This window comes from Canis aureus, chromosome 36 (assembly GCF_053574225.1).
Source record: "Canis aureus isolate CA01 chromosome 36, VMU_Caureus_v.1.0, whole genome shotgun sequence".
NCBI classification, from domain to species: domain Eukaryota; kingdom Metazoa; phylum Chordata; class Mammalia; order Carnivora; family Canidae; genus Canis; species Canis aureus.
Window position 1 is genome coordinate 24,675,163 of NC_135646.1, and position 13,880 is coordinate 24,689,042.

At 37.0% G+C, this 13,880-nt stretch overlaps 1 protein-coding gene and 1 long non-coding RNA gene across 15 annotated transcripts in view; one reads left to right on the forward strand and one right to left on the reverse strand.

The window, feature by feature from the left end:
• Nucleotides 1–9,610, forward strand: part of LOC144306248 (uncharacterized) — a 41,375-nt gene extending 31,765 nt beyond the window's left edge. Inside the window, exons 3-4 of one of the 2 annotated variants that reach the window (XR_013373319.1) lie at nt 3,453–3,642; nt 7,955–9,610. This is a non-coding gene — a long non-coding RNA (uncharacterized LOC144306248). The remainder of the gene's footprint in view (nt 1–3,452; nt 3,643–7,954) is intronic. The other variant, XR_013373318.1, reaches the window with a different exon arrangement.
• CCDC150 (coiled-coil domain containing 150) overlaps nt 1–13,880 on the reverse strand; it is a 79,140-nt gene that overhangs the window by 41,430 nt on the left and 23,830 nt on the right. For all 13 annotated transcript variants that reach the window (XM_077885691.1, XM_077885690.1, XM_077885694.1 and 10 more), the window contains 4 exons: nt 10,589–10,696; nt 5,190–5,314; nt 4,352–4,529; nt 3,742–3,810 (listed from right to left, as the gene is read on the reverse strand). In XM_077885691.1, the coding sequence (XP_077741817.1) occupies nt 3,742–3,810; nt 4,352–4,529; nt 5,190–5,314; nt 10,589–10,696 (480 nt within the window). The remainder of the gene's footprint in view (nt 1–3,741; nt 3,811–4,351; nt 4,530–5,189; nt 5,315–10,588; nt 10,697–13,880) is intronic.

Below are 13,880 nucleotides of genomic sequence, written 5' to 3' on the forward strand. Positions count from 1 at the left end.
ACAGCTGAAAGGTGCAAACAATGCAAATGTCTATCAATAGAGGAACAAAGCAAATTGTGTATGTACACCACATACAAAGACACACGTACAGTGACTATTACTGAGCCATAAAAGGGAGTAAAAGGGAATGAAGTACTGACATGTACAACAACATGGATGAACCTCAAAAATGTTATGCTAAGAAGCCAGACATAAAAGATCACATATTGTATGATTATATTTATATGAAATATCCAGAATAGGTTAATCTACACAAATGGGATGCAGGTTAATGGCTGTCAGGGTTTAGGGTAAGAAGGGAAAAGGGAGTGATTGCTTAACGGGTACAGGATTTCCTTTCGGGGTGATGAGAATGTTTTTGGAACTAGACAGAGGTGGTGGTTATACAACACTGTAAATATAAAAATGCCACTGACTTGTTTACTTTAAAGTGTTTGATTTTCTATCATGTGAATTTCACCTGAGTTGAAAAGACACAATGATATGCTTCATACCCACGTGGATGGGTATATTAATTTCTTAAAAAGCAGACAGTAAGGGGGGCACTTGATGGGATGAGCACTGGGTGTTATTCTATATGTTGGCAAATTGAACACCAATAAAAAAAAAAAAAAAAAGGACAGTAACATGTAGGTGAAGATGTGGAGATATTTGAGTCTTCATGCATGCTGGTGGGATTGTTAAGTGACAAAGCCACTTCGTAAAAGAACACTTTGGTAGTTTCTCAAAATGATAGCTATCCTATGACCCAGTTTTGCTCCTACAGAATTGAAAACATACACTCACACACACAAAAAACTGTACAGAGATATTCACAGCATTATTCCTCACAGCCAGAATAGTGGGGTTCTTAGACGACTACATGAAGTGTGGTACATCACACAATAAAATATTACTCAGCCATAAAAAAGAATGAAATACTGACATATACTACAGTATGGATAAACCTAGAAGACATTATACCTACTAAAGAGGCCAGACCCCAAAGGCCACATACTGCTTTATTCTATCTTTTTGAAATGTGGGAATAGACACATCTGTAGAAACAGAAAGTAGAATAGTGGTGCCAGGGGTTGGGAGAAGAGCAGAATGGGGAGTGACTGCTAATGAGTACCGGGTTTCTTTTTGATCATAAAATGGTTCTAGAATTAGATAGTGATGATGTTAGCACAGACTCGGGAATAAACTAAAAACTGAATTGTATATTCTAAAAAGGTGAATTTACAGTATATGAATTATATGTCAGTAATAAAAGATACTAGATCATACAATCCACCTGAAAATAAAGTGAACTTTGCATGTTTTATGAAATTAAAATATAATTTGAATGATATACAAAAATTAACTAAAAATGGATCATAGACCAAATGTAAAACCTAAGACTATAGAACTTCTAGAGAATAAAAAGGAAAATCTGCCATCTTAGGTTAGGCAAAAATTTCTTAGATATGGCACAAAAGTTATGATCCATAAATTTAAAAATTGACAAGTTGGATTTCATCAAAATGTGAAACTTCTGCTCTTCGAAAGAATATTAAAAAACAAGGCATAAAATGGAAGAAAAAATATGTAAAGCACATAGAAGATTTCTACATATACAGAGTATGAATTTTTTACATAAGAATCAATATGAACCTATTTTAAAATCTCTGAAAAATCAATACTAAGCAAACAAACAATTGAATTAAAATGATTAAAAGACTTGAAGAGATACATCAACTTGTGGATAACCCATAAGCAGATGAAAAGATGCTCAATATTATTAATCACTAGAGAAATGCAAATTATAGCCACAATGATACACCAGTATACACCAGTTAGAATGGCTAAAACTAAAAGGACCAATAATACCAAGTGCTGGTGAGGATGGAGAGAAAGTGGAACTCTTTTATACTATTGATGGAAGGCAAGATAGTAGATTCTTTGAAAAACAGCTCAATAGTTTAATATCATGTCAAATAATGTATTTCTCGTAGGATCTAGAATTCCAACTCCTGATAATTAGCCAATAAAAATAAAAATATATGTTCATATGTGGATATTTATACAGGCTTTATTCATAATTGCCAAAATTTACCAAGTTAAATGTCCTTCAAGTGGCAAATGGGCAAAAAAAACTGTGATATATTCATATAATGGAATATAAGCAATAGACACAACAATGATACACACAGCAAGAACCTGGATGTACTTCAAATGCCTTAGGTTAAATAAAAGAAGCCAGACTTAAAATGTTGCATGTTGTATGATTCCATTTGTAGGATAATCTGGGAAAGACATAACTATAGGAACAGAAAAACAGGTCAGTGGTTGTCAAGAGATGGAGGCAGAGGAAGAGGTCCACTATAAAGAGGCACGAGGGACCTTTCTGAGGTGATAGAAGTGTTCTGTATTTTGATTGTGGTGGTGGTTACATAATGTGTTTGTCAAAACTCACAGAACTGTACAGTAAAAAAAAGGATGAATTTCACTATGTATAACTTAATATGTCTGACTTTCGAAAAACATAGCTTTATAATGAATACACATTTGAAAAATATCAAATTAGACCAAAAAAAATGGGACACTGTATAAGCATTATCATTTGACCTAATGGAATCTCCCTAATGAGCAAGTATCTTTCAGTCCCAAATATTTACACTTAGCCTACATTCAAATAAAATCAGACAAGCAAAATAATGCAATGTTTCAATCACAGAAATACAGCATTTGCCTTAGCCATGTAATACTCTCTACATTTTAAGTAAAAAGCATTTGTATTTTGTTTTTGTTTTTTTTTTTTTAGTAAAAAGCATTTGTGAATTTAAAAGTATCCATCAATTTTCCATATTTTAAAAAGCTATTTTTAAAAGCATATGTGAGGACAAACTGACATCAGCAAGTCCTTACCATGGGAAGTGAACTTTTTAAAAAGATTTTTAGGTTGGATTATTTTCAAATCACTACAGTTTAGTCCCTAAACCACAAATTACCTGCCTGAGTGGTGAACTATAGTAGAGCCTGGGCTCAGAATTTATCTTTCTTCTCTCCCCAGTTCTTAAATTACAAGTTCACATATATACGGTAAAGATAATGTGAATACTAATTAATTGGGCCAGAAGCCAAGAAACAATCAAGGATTGATAGTTATATCAACATGTATTGCAGAATTTACTGTCTGGGTAGGCTGATTCTCCTTGACACTCCAGATGGTTCTGGATGACAGTGATACATAATCTTTACACTCTTCAAATTTTGAAACACAAATAAAAATGTTTTAAAGACTGGTTTTGGTTTTATCTTAATTAGAATTATATTTGTGTCTCTGGCCATTCTATGTTTTTAGAACCCAGGAAAGAGTATCTTGCAGATGAAGTGACAGGTGCTAATAGGCACTTAGGAAGCCTAAGTTAGCTTTTTAAAAAAACAAAATAAAATTGCACCATCAGCAATTATGTCTTTGCCTCCCACAGGGTCATTAGCTCACTCTCAAGGGACTTCCTGGCTAAAATACTCAGTGAACACTAGGGCCAGAGGCGTCATGATTCACTGGCAAACACCAGATGCTCAACAAGCGAAAGCTCCCCGGAAGCAGCCTCACGCTACAGCGACTATGGTGCTCTGACTTGCATCCACCTCAGTGGCTTCTTTATTCTCCCACAGGTTAGTTTTCAACAAAACAACCCATCTCCTCAGTAAGATAAGGAGGCAGAGATGCAGAAGAAAATATAGTGAAATATCAACAAATAAAATGTGGAATACCTTGTTTTTAGCTAATTCCTTTTCCAAATTGCATTTTTCTTGCACTATTTCTTTCTCGGTTTTATTAACCTGTCCAAGGAAGGGGAAAAAAAAGAAATCGGTCAATCTTAAAGCAGCTAGCAGGCTCTACTACAGCAGACACACCCTGCATGTTAATACCTACACTGCAGAGATAGCACATCCTCTCAGAAAAGGGGCCACTCAGGGAGTCTCTGAGGCAGAGCAGACTTCACAAATAGCCCTGAAATTAGAAAGACACGTCTGCATGTCAGACTCTGCTGGTTCCTTCCTAAATAGGAAGGCAGAGCTCTTCCCCCTTAACCTCCACTGTCCCACTCTTTCAGGGGAAAGCAATTTTTAAAAATCTGACCTCTTCACTATCATGAGGATGTGTGAGCTATTAGTTAACACTCACTAATGCTGTAGAAGGGGACTCGGATCGGCACAATCTACTTCACATGCTACAAGACATGGTCACCTAAATATTTCTGTAATGGGCAACTCAGACAAACTGCATCTGGGCTGTATATCTCGTCTTCTGCACTTAAAATAGTTTTAAAACAAGATCATCACCACAACCAGGAGGTAACATAAATCTGCTTCTACCTACCTCTTCCTGAAGTCTTTCTTTCTCCCCTAGCAGAGACTTCTTCTCTTGCATTGATGCTTCCAATTCACCTCGCAATCTTGCAATAGTTGATTCTAGTAGCTCTTTCTGCAAGACTGTCCTCTTCTCGGTATCCTGTGCTTTCTGGATACACTGATTATGCTCAAGGATTAAATGGTCCCTGTAAGAAGAGAACAAGGAGACATGAGTGCTAAATTGGACCTCTTTAATAGACCTTTTTTTTTAAGATTTTATTTATTTATTCATGAGAGACACAGAGAGAGAGGCAGAGACACAGGCAGAGGGAGAAGCAGGCTCCATGAAGGGAGCCCGATGTGGGACTTGATCCCAGGATCATGGGATCACGCCCTGGACCAAAGGCAGGTGCGCAACCGCTGAGCCACCCAGGCGTCCGTAGACTCATGTTCTTGGAGAACATACTGGCTGAGAGCAGTTACAAAAACATTCTAACAAAACTAGTTCCTTGAGGGCAAAGTTTTTATTTTAGCTTTGTGTTTGGTTCAAGAAATGCAGAATTAAACGTTTCATTAAACGTTTCATTAAAGAGAAGAAATACAGGGATCCCTGGGTGGCTCAGCGGTTTAGTGCCTGCCTTTGGCTCAGGGCGTGATCCTAGAATCCCGGGATCGAGTCCCACGTCGGGCTCCCAGAGTGGAGCCTGCTGCTCCCTCTGCCTGTGTCTCTGCCTCTCTCTCTCTCTCTCTCTCTCTCAATGTCTATCATGAATAAATAAATAAAATCTTAAAAAAAAAAAGAGAGAGAGAAGAAATACAAATTTAAGAACAAAACATACATAAAAAGTTGCCTATAATTTACTTACAGATGTGCCTGGAGTTGAGTTTTCTCATTCTGGACAGTCTGTAGCTCAGAGGTGATACTGGCATGGGCTGCACCCAGAAGTATGTTTTGTTCTTGAAATGTCTGTGTCATCATTTTCTGCTCTACCTGAGTTTTGGAAGTAATATTTAAAAGCTGAGATGCCAAAAAGTCATTTAATAGGGCACCATTCAAAATAACTGATCAAAGATACTGAATTAGCTTATGAAAGATAAATTTTTATATAAATAAAACCTATTTTTAAATATTTTAATGCTTAGCTTTCTCTGTCCCCACTTTGACTCGATCACATAACTATCATTTTATAACTCTACCAGCCAATAATGAAGATGCATTTATTTACCAAGCCTGCTGCAAAATTTATAAAACTCAAAATGAAGACATTTTTAGATACAAAATTCTACTAGGAATATTTTGGTACTTTAAAATTTCAATATGATACGTACTTTCTCTTTTTAAAAGTAAAACAACATCAATGCATATAAAGTAAAAAGATCTCTTCACCCATACTTCTTTCCCCTCGTTTAAATAATCCCTCTCTCCAGGGACAATCATGTTAATAATTTGGTGTGAATTCTTTTTTTTTTTTAAGATTTATTTATTTATTTATGGTAGACATAGAGAGAGAGAGAGAGAGAGAGAGAGAGAGAGAGAGAGAGGCAGAGACACAGGCAGAGGGAGAAGCAGGCTCCATGCCGGAGCCCGACATGGGACCCGATCCCAGGACTCCAGGATCGCGCCGTGGGCCAAAGGCAGGCGCTAAACCGCTGAGCCACCCAGGGATCCCCTGGTGTGAACTCTTTTGAAAATATTTGAAATTACACTCAGATACTGTTACAGAAGTACTATGTAGGAATATCTAGGAGATACTGTGGGTTCAGTTCCAGACCACCATAATAAAATGAAGAGTACAATAAATCTGGTCAAATAACTTATTGTTTCCAGTTGCATATACAAGTTATGCTTATATCATACAATAGGTCTATTAATTGTGTAATAACACTGTGTCTTAAAAACCAACGTAATTTAAAAATACTTTATTTCTAAAGAAATGCTACCATTTGAGCTCTCAGTGAATCATCATCTTTTTGCTGGTGGAGGGCCTTGCCTTGATGTGGATGGCTGCTGACTTACCAGGCTGGTGGCTGCTTAAGGTTAGGGTTATTGTGGCCGTTTCTTAAAATAAGACAATAATGATGTCTCCCACATCAACTGACCCTCCCTTCCATGACCTAGTTCTCTGTAACAAGTGATGCTGTTTGGACAGCATTTTACCCACAATAGAACTTCCTTCAAAATGGGAGTCAATCTTCTTGAACCCCACTGCTGCTTCATCAACTAAACTTATGTAATATTCTAAATTCTTTATTGTCATTTCAATAATCACAGTATCTTCACCAGGAGTAGTTTCCACCTTAAGAAACCACCTTCTTGGGGATCCCTGGGTGGCGCAGCGGTTTGGCGCCTGCCTTTGGCCCAGGGCGCGATCCTGGAGACCCGGGATCGAATCCCACATCGGGCTCCCGGTGCATGGAGCCTGCTTCTCCCTCTGCCTGTGTCTCTGCCTCTCTCTCTCTCTGTGTGTGACTATCATAAATAAATAAAAATTAAAAAAAAAAAAAAAAAAGAAACCACCTTCTTTGCTCTTCCATAAAAAGCAACTTTTCATTTATTCAGGTTTTATCATGAGATTGATCAATTCAGGCACATCTTCAGGCTCTTCCAATTCTAGTTCTCTTGCTATTTCCACTGTATCTGCAGGTACTTCTTCCACTGAAGTCTTGAAACCCTCAAGGTCATCCATGAGGGTTGAAATCCATTTCTTCCATGTTCCTGTGAATGTTCATATTTTGGCCTCTTACCATGAATCACAAATGTTCTTTTAAAGGCATCTAGAATGGTGAATCCTTTCCAAAGGTTGAAAATTTCCTTTGCCCAGATCCATCAGAGTAGTCACTATCTACTGTACAGTCACAGCAGCTGTAGCTTTATGAAATAGATTTCTTAATAATAAGACTTGAAAATTGAAATTACCCCTTGGTTCATGGATTGAAGAGCAGATGTTGTGTTAACAGACATGAAAAACATTAGTCTTTTCCATCTCTATCAGAACTCTTAGGTGACCAAGGGCATAGTCAATGAGTAGGAATATTTTGAAAGGAATCTTTTTTTCTGAGCAGGTCACAACAGGGGGCTTAAAATATTCAATCATGTTGTAACCAGATGTGCTGTCACCTAAGCTTTGTTGTTCCATTTATAGAGCACAGGCAGAGTAGATTCAGCATAATTCTTATGGGTCCTAGGATTTTCGGAATGGTCAAGGAACACTGGCTTCGACTTAAAGGCAGCAGCTGCATTAGTCCCAAAGGGTCAGCTTGGCTCTTTCTCTTCAATGAGTTGGCCAAGTAGCAGACAAAGGGATGTAGATTTTTGTGAAGACCCTGACCCTCATTCTGACCCTGTAGATTGAACCCAGTGACACCATTTAGCATGTCAAAGCCAAGGGATACTTGAGTAGCTCAGTTGGTTAAGTGTCTGATTCTTGATTTTGACTCAGATTATGATCTCAGGGTCATGAGATTGGGCACTGTGTCAGGGCTCCATGCTGAATGTAGAGCCTCCTTAAGATTCTTTCTCCCTCTGCCCCTCCCCTGCACTCTCTAAAAAATAAAATAAAATAAAAATGCCAAAGTCCAAATCCAAGACAAGGAGGGCATCCCCCTGACCAGAAGTATCTGATTTTTGCAGGCAAACAGCTAGAGGATGGCTGCACTCGGAGACTACAATATCCAGAAAGAGTTCACCCTATACTTGGTGCTTTGTCTGTGGAGCTGCATCATTGTATCATCAAGGCTTCCCTCCTCTAGCTCACCCACAAATATGACTGTGACAAGATTATGTGCTGTAAGTATTAGGCTTGCCTGCAGCCCTGTACTATCAACTGCTGCAAGAAGTGCAGCCACACCAACAACCTATACCCCAAGAGAAGATCAACTAAGGTCCCTCCACTAGCTTTTCCTTTACCCATAGGGCAGCCTCCTGCCCAAGCCCCATGGCCCTGCAGCTTCAATAAAGGTTCCATTACATTGAGTGGGAGGAAAAAAAAGTCTGTTTTGAAGCCAGGCATTGACTTCTCCTCTTTAGCTATGAAACTCCTAAATGGCATCTTCCAAAGGCATCTGTTTTATCTACATTGAAAATCTGTTGTTTACTGTAGCAACTTTCATTAATTATCTTCTAGATCTTCTGGAAAACTTGCTGCAGATTCTATATTAGCACTTGCTTCACCTTGGACTTTTATGTTAGAGACAGCTTCTGTCTCTAAACCTCATGAACCAACCTCTGCTAGCTTTCAATTTAACTTCTGCAACTTCCTTATTTCTCTCAGCCTTCACAGAATTGAAGACAGTTAGGGTCTTACTCTGGATTAGGCTTTGGTTTAAGGGAATGTTACAGATTGATCTATCCGGACCACTAAAACTTTCTCCATATCTGCAAAAAAAGCTGTTTTACTTCCTTATCATTCACATGTTCACTGGAATAGTATTTTAAATTTCCGTCAAGAGCGTTTCCTTTGCATTAATAACTTGGCTAAATGTTTGGTGCAAGAGGCCTACCTTTTGTAGGCCTTTTAAGCCTATTTTGGCTTTTGACATGCTTTCTTCACTAAGCTTAATTATTTCTAATTTTTTATTTATACTAAGAGGTGTAAAACACTTCGTTTCACGTGAACACTTAGAGACCATTGTAGGGGTTGTTAATTGGCCTTATTTCAATATTGTTGGGTCTCAGGAAATAGGACCCCTAAGAAGAGGGAGAGATACGGGGAAGAGCCAAAGCGGCCAGAACACCCACAACATTTATTAAGTTTGCCACCTTATATGGGCATAGTTTGTGGTAACCCAAAACAATTACAATAATACATCAAAGATCACTGATCACAGATCATCAGAACAAAAGACACATCCCTTCTACTTACAGTTTATAAAGCTTTTGCAAGTATAGTACATATTGACAATTACTTTTGTAAACATTTTAAAATACTTTTAATACTTTATCACAAAACAAACCTTCACACCTTTAGAAAATAAAATCCCATTTGTGTAACATTTCAAAGTTTAAAAATGTTTGTGACAGTGTTACTTATATGTCACACTACTCACTCTACTAAATTGTCAGTCCATGAAAATTGGGATTTTATCTTGTTCACTACTATAATCTCATCTAGACCTAGCATTATACCTACAACAAAGTAAATACTAAGTGCTTGCTGAATTAATGAAAAATAATTATTAAAAAAAAAGAAAAATAATTATCTGTTATGTGCAGCAGTTAGCACTATGTATAAAACGATGTCTAGGAAGCTCACAATGTATAAGACGATGTTCTAGGAAGCTCACAATATTATCCAGGAAATGAGCCATGCATATAAACTACCACAGAATGCAGAACAGAGAGGCCCTATAACAATTAAAAACATTGACTTTGGAGTCAGACCTCTGTTTCTTTTTCTTTCTTTTTTTTTTTTTCCAGACCTCTATCTCAATCCAACTCAACCCCTTACTAGCTAGGGGACTTCAGGCAAGTTGATTTACTTCTCTAAACCTCATTTTCCTTACTTATAAAAATGAGGATAATAAATATTCCTTTACATAATGACTGCTAGAATTAAAGGAGGTAATAAGTGTAAAATCCTTAGTACAATGCTTGGTATGTCACCAAAAAAGTGAGAACTATTATTATGAGAGTCTGTTTAGTGTCTATAAATTGACATAGAAAATTCATCCCCTCTGGGTTTGAATGAGCAAGCTTCCTGATGAATGTGAGTCTTAAAGAATGAACAGAATTTCAAATAGCTGAAGATGAAGTAAAGACGATTCCCAGCAGAGGAAATGGCATTAGCAAAATGGGAAAGCACAGGTGTTTGAGGAAATGCTAAGTATAGGGGACAGGTAATTACTTTTCTTAAAGTAAGGGTATTTGAGAAGAAACTGTTAAGAAATCACTGAGTATATGCCTAAAGGACCCCTCTGATGAAAACTGAAAACCACTAATCAAAAAATAAAATGATTCAGGGATGCCTGGGTGGCTCAGCAGTTGAATGTCTGTCTTCAGCTCAGGGCATGATCCCGGGTCTGGGGATCGAGTCCCACATCGGGCTCCCTGCAAGGAGCCTGCTTCTCCCTCTGTCTGTCTCTCTGCCTCTCTCTCTCTCTCATGAATAAATAAATAAAATCTTTAAAAAAATAAAACGATTCAGTAAATTTCTTGAAATTGTTAAAATATTTTATTTATCTACTTAGTCATGCACATTTATTTATCTTTTAGCCAAGGAATTTTCTTGGTGATTCCATCAGAAATTGACTAGTATTAAATGAATACCTGCAGAATGGCTTGATGGTCAGCAATAATTCTGGCATTTTCCATACTAAGAGTCTCAAGCATGCTGTTCAGCTCCGAACACTTTCTAGTCAGTTGGTCATTTGAAACCTAAGAGGATATATACAGCAAGTCATACATCTCTCTAGTAAATAATTATTTTTACTTATCATTATTTTCAATGATAGTATTTCACTCTGTATGTGAACCTAATTTATTTAACTTATCTTCAACTGATATTTCATTAGGTGATACTTTCAAATATTTGGAGTCAACACCCCACATAATTCTAAATCCAAAGAAGAAATTTGTTCATCTGGTGGAGCAATGGAGGCATTCAGCAGTTTACTGATCTTCTGTTCAGTTTTGAACACTGGTGAGACACAGCAAGATAGCTACAGAATGGACTTGACAACGTAGATGCCTTGCCAATATTATAGAATTTCATTCCCCAAACTGAATGACCATTCAGAGTTGTTTAGTTAATAATACAAATTGTCTAAGCTCTTTCACCCTCAATTATAGTATCTATAAAAGCAAAATATCGATAACTACCATTTCACAAGACTGATCCTCCAAAATAAAACAAAAATGCAGAGTTTGAACTCAATGACATTGAGATTAAGACCTGAGCTGAAATCAAGAGTTGGATGCTCAAATGACTAAGCCACCCAGGCTCCGTAAGTATCTTATCTTTTAATGAATAAGTTCTTTAAGGATGGGGACAAATAACTCTATAGAATTAATTTAAAAAAACACTGAAGAATGTCAACAAGAACGTAAAAAAAAGTAAAGAAACAAAAACTATCTGGAAAGCCTAAGTGGTAATATAGTACAGAAGTTAGGAACAGGTTCAGGGGCATTTTAAAATTATAACCAGATGTACAAAGTATTCACTAAGGAATACCTGGTGAACTCTTGATCCTTGAAAAGAAATAGTTAATTTTCTTTGGAGCCAGACTGCCTAAGCTCAAATTCTAACTCTTGTCATTTATTAGCTATGTTATTAAACCTCTCTGTATATCAACTTCCTTACCTTTAATATAAGCATAGTAAGTTTCTCTAGTAGTGTCTATTGTGAACCTTACAACTTGTTAGTAATAATAAGGTGTTTATAATTATGCCTGGGATATAGAATGGGTTTGGTAAGTGTTAATTACTACAGCTATAGTAAAAGTAGTAGTAGTTATTTTCATTATTACTTTATAAAATAACGCATTTATTTTGTATTTTCTTTATCATAAAGAGAGCAGAGCAATATTATGATTCCAACATTGAAGTAATCAAATTGTACTAACAAGAAGGTCTTTTAAGTGATTAATACTATTTCATTGGCCCTATGAGACTGACTACACACACACACACATACACACAAATAACATCAACTATATTTGACAACCACCATCCCATAGAAAAAAATTACACATAACTCTAAAAGCCAGCAAGCACTTATTATGTTCCTATTGTGCTGTTTGTTATAAAAGATACAAAGAAAGTGTAAGCAAAGCCCATGGCATTGAACTGCTTAGAAATTCACAGGTGGAGATGAAAACTATACATTTAGTGAGTAAATTATAAAGCAAACAAAGGCAACGTGTAAATTAGTGCAAGATTTAGCAGTCTATCTCATATCCTTATGTGTCATAGGAATCCAGTGAAATAGGAAATGTAGTTAATGTGATAATGTTTCATAGATGAAATAGATTTTATGAAAATAAATAATTTGGGTGATGCCAAGAATTTACACAATCAGGATCAATCTTGGTTCTTGGTTTTTTAATTGAGCAAAAGTATATAACATGTAAAAAACAGAGAAATGGAAAGATTTGGGGCAGCCCGGGTGGCTCAGCAGTTTAGCCCGCCTTCGGCCCAGGGCGTGGTCCTGGAGACCCGGGATCGAGTCCCACGTCAGGCTCCCTGCATGGAGCCTGCTTCTCCCTCTGCCTGTGTCTCTGCCTCTCTCTCCCTCTCTGTGTCTCTCATGAATAAGTGAGATTTTAAAAAAAGAAAGAAAGAAATGGAAAGATTTACCTGTGCTTTTGGTGACAGGGAAAGAACAGTTTCTTCTACAAATGGTGCTGGGAAAACTGGACAGGGGCATGCTAAGAATGAAACTAGACAACTATTTTGTACCATACATAAAAATTAGTTCAAAATGGATCAAAGACTTAACATAAAACCTGAAGCCATAAAACTCCTAGAATAAAACATAAATAAGTTTCTTGGTCTCACACCAAAAGTGAAAATTAAAAAGTGGGACTATATTAAACTAAAAAGCTTCTGCACAGGGATGCCTGGGTGGTTCAGTGGTTGAGTGTCTGCCTTCTGCTCACGGTGTGATCCCAGGGTCCAGGATCAAGTCCTGCATCGGGCTCCTTGCAGGGAGCCTGCTTCTCCCTCTCTCTCTGTCTCTGCCTCTCTCTGTCTCTCGTGAATAAATAAAGTCTTAAAAAAAAAAAAAAAGGGATCCCTGGGTGGCGCAGTGGTTTAGCGCCTGCCTTTGGCCCAGGGCGCGATCCTGGAGACCCGGGATCGAATCCCACGTCAGGCTCCCGGTGCATGGAGCCTGCTTCTCCCTCTGCCTGTGTCTCTGCCTCTCTCTCTCTCTCTCTCTGTGACTATCATAAATAAATAAAAATTTAAAAAAAAATTTAAAAAAAAATAAATAAAATAAATAAAAAAAAAAAATAAAAAAAAAAAAAAGCTTCTGCACAGCAAAGGAAACCATCAACAAAATGAGAAGGCAGCCTAGTGAATGTGAGAAAATACTGGCAATCATATATTAATACTGTATACCTAATAAGGGGTTAAATACACAACTTAGTAGCTTAAAAAAAATCTGAGTCAAGGATCTGAATAGATACTTTTCAAAGAAGACATATAGATGGCCAACTATATACTCATATAGAGGTACATGAAAAGATGTTCAACATCACTAATCATCAGGGAAATTCCAATCAAAACCATAATGAGATATCACCTTATATCTATCAGAACGGCTATTACCAAAAAGGTAAGACATAACAAGTATTAGAGAAGATGTGGAGAAAGGGGAACCTTTGTGCACTGTTGGTAGGAATGTAAATTGATATTGCCCCTGTGGAAAATAGCATCAAGGTTTCTCAAAAAGTTAAAAATAGAACTACCATATGATCCAGCAATTTCATTTTAGGGTAGTCATCTGAAGAAAACAAAAACACTAACGTAAAAAGATATAAACTTCTAGTTATAAAATAAATGAGTCATGGGGAAGCGTGATGACTATATAGCATGATGACTATAGTTAATAGTACTG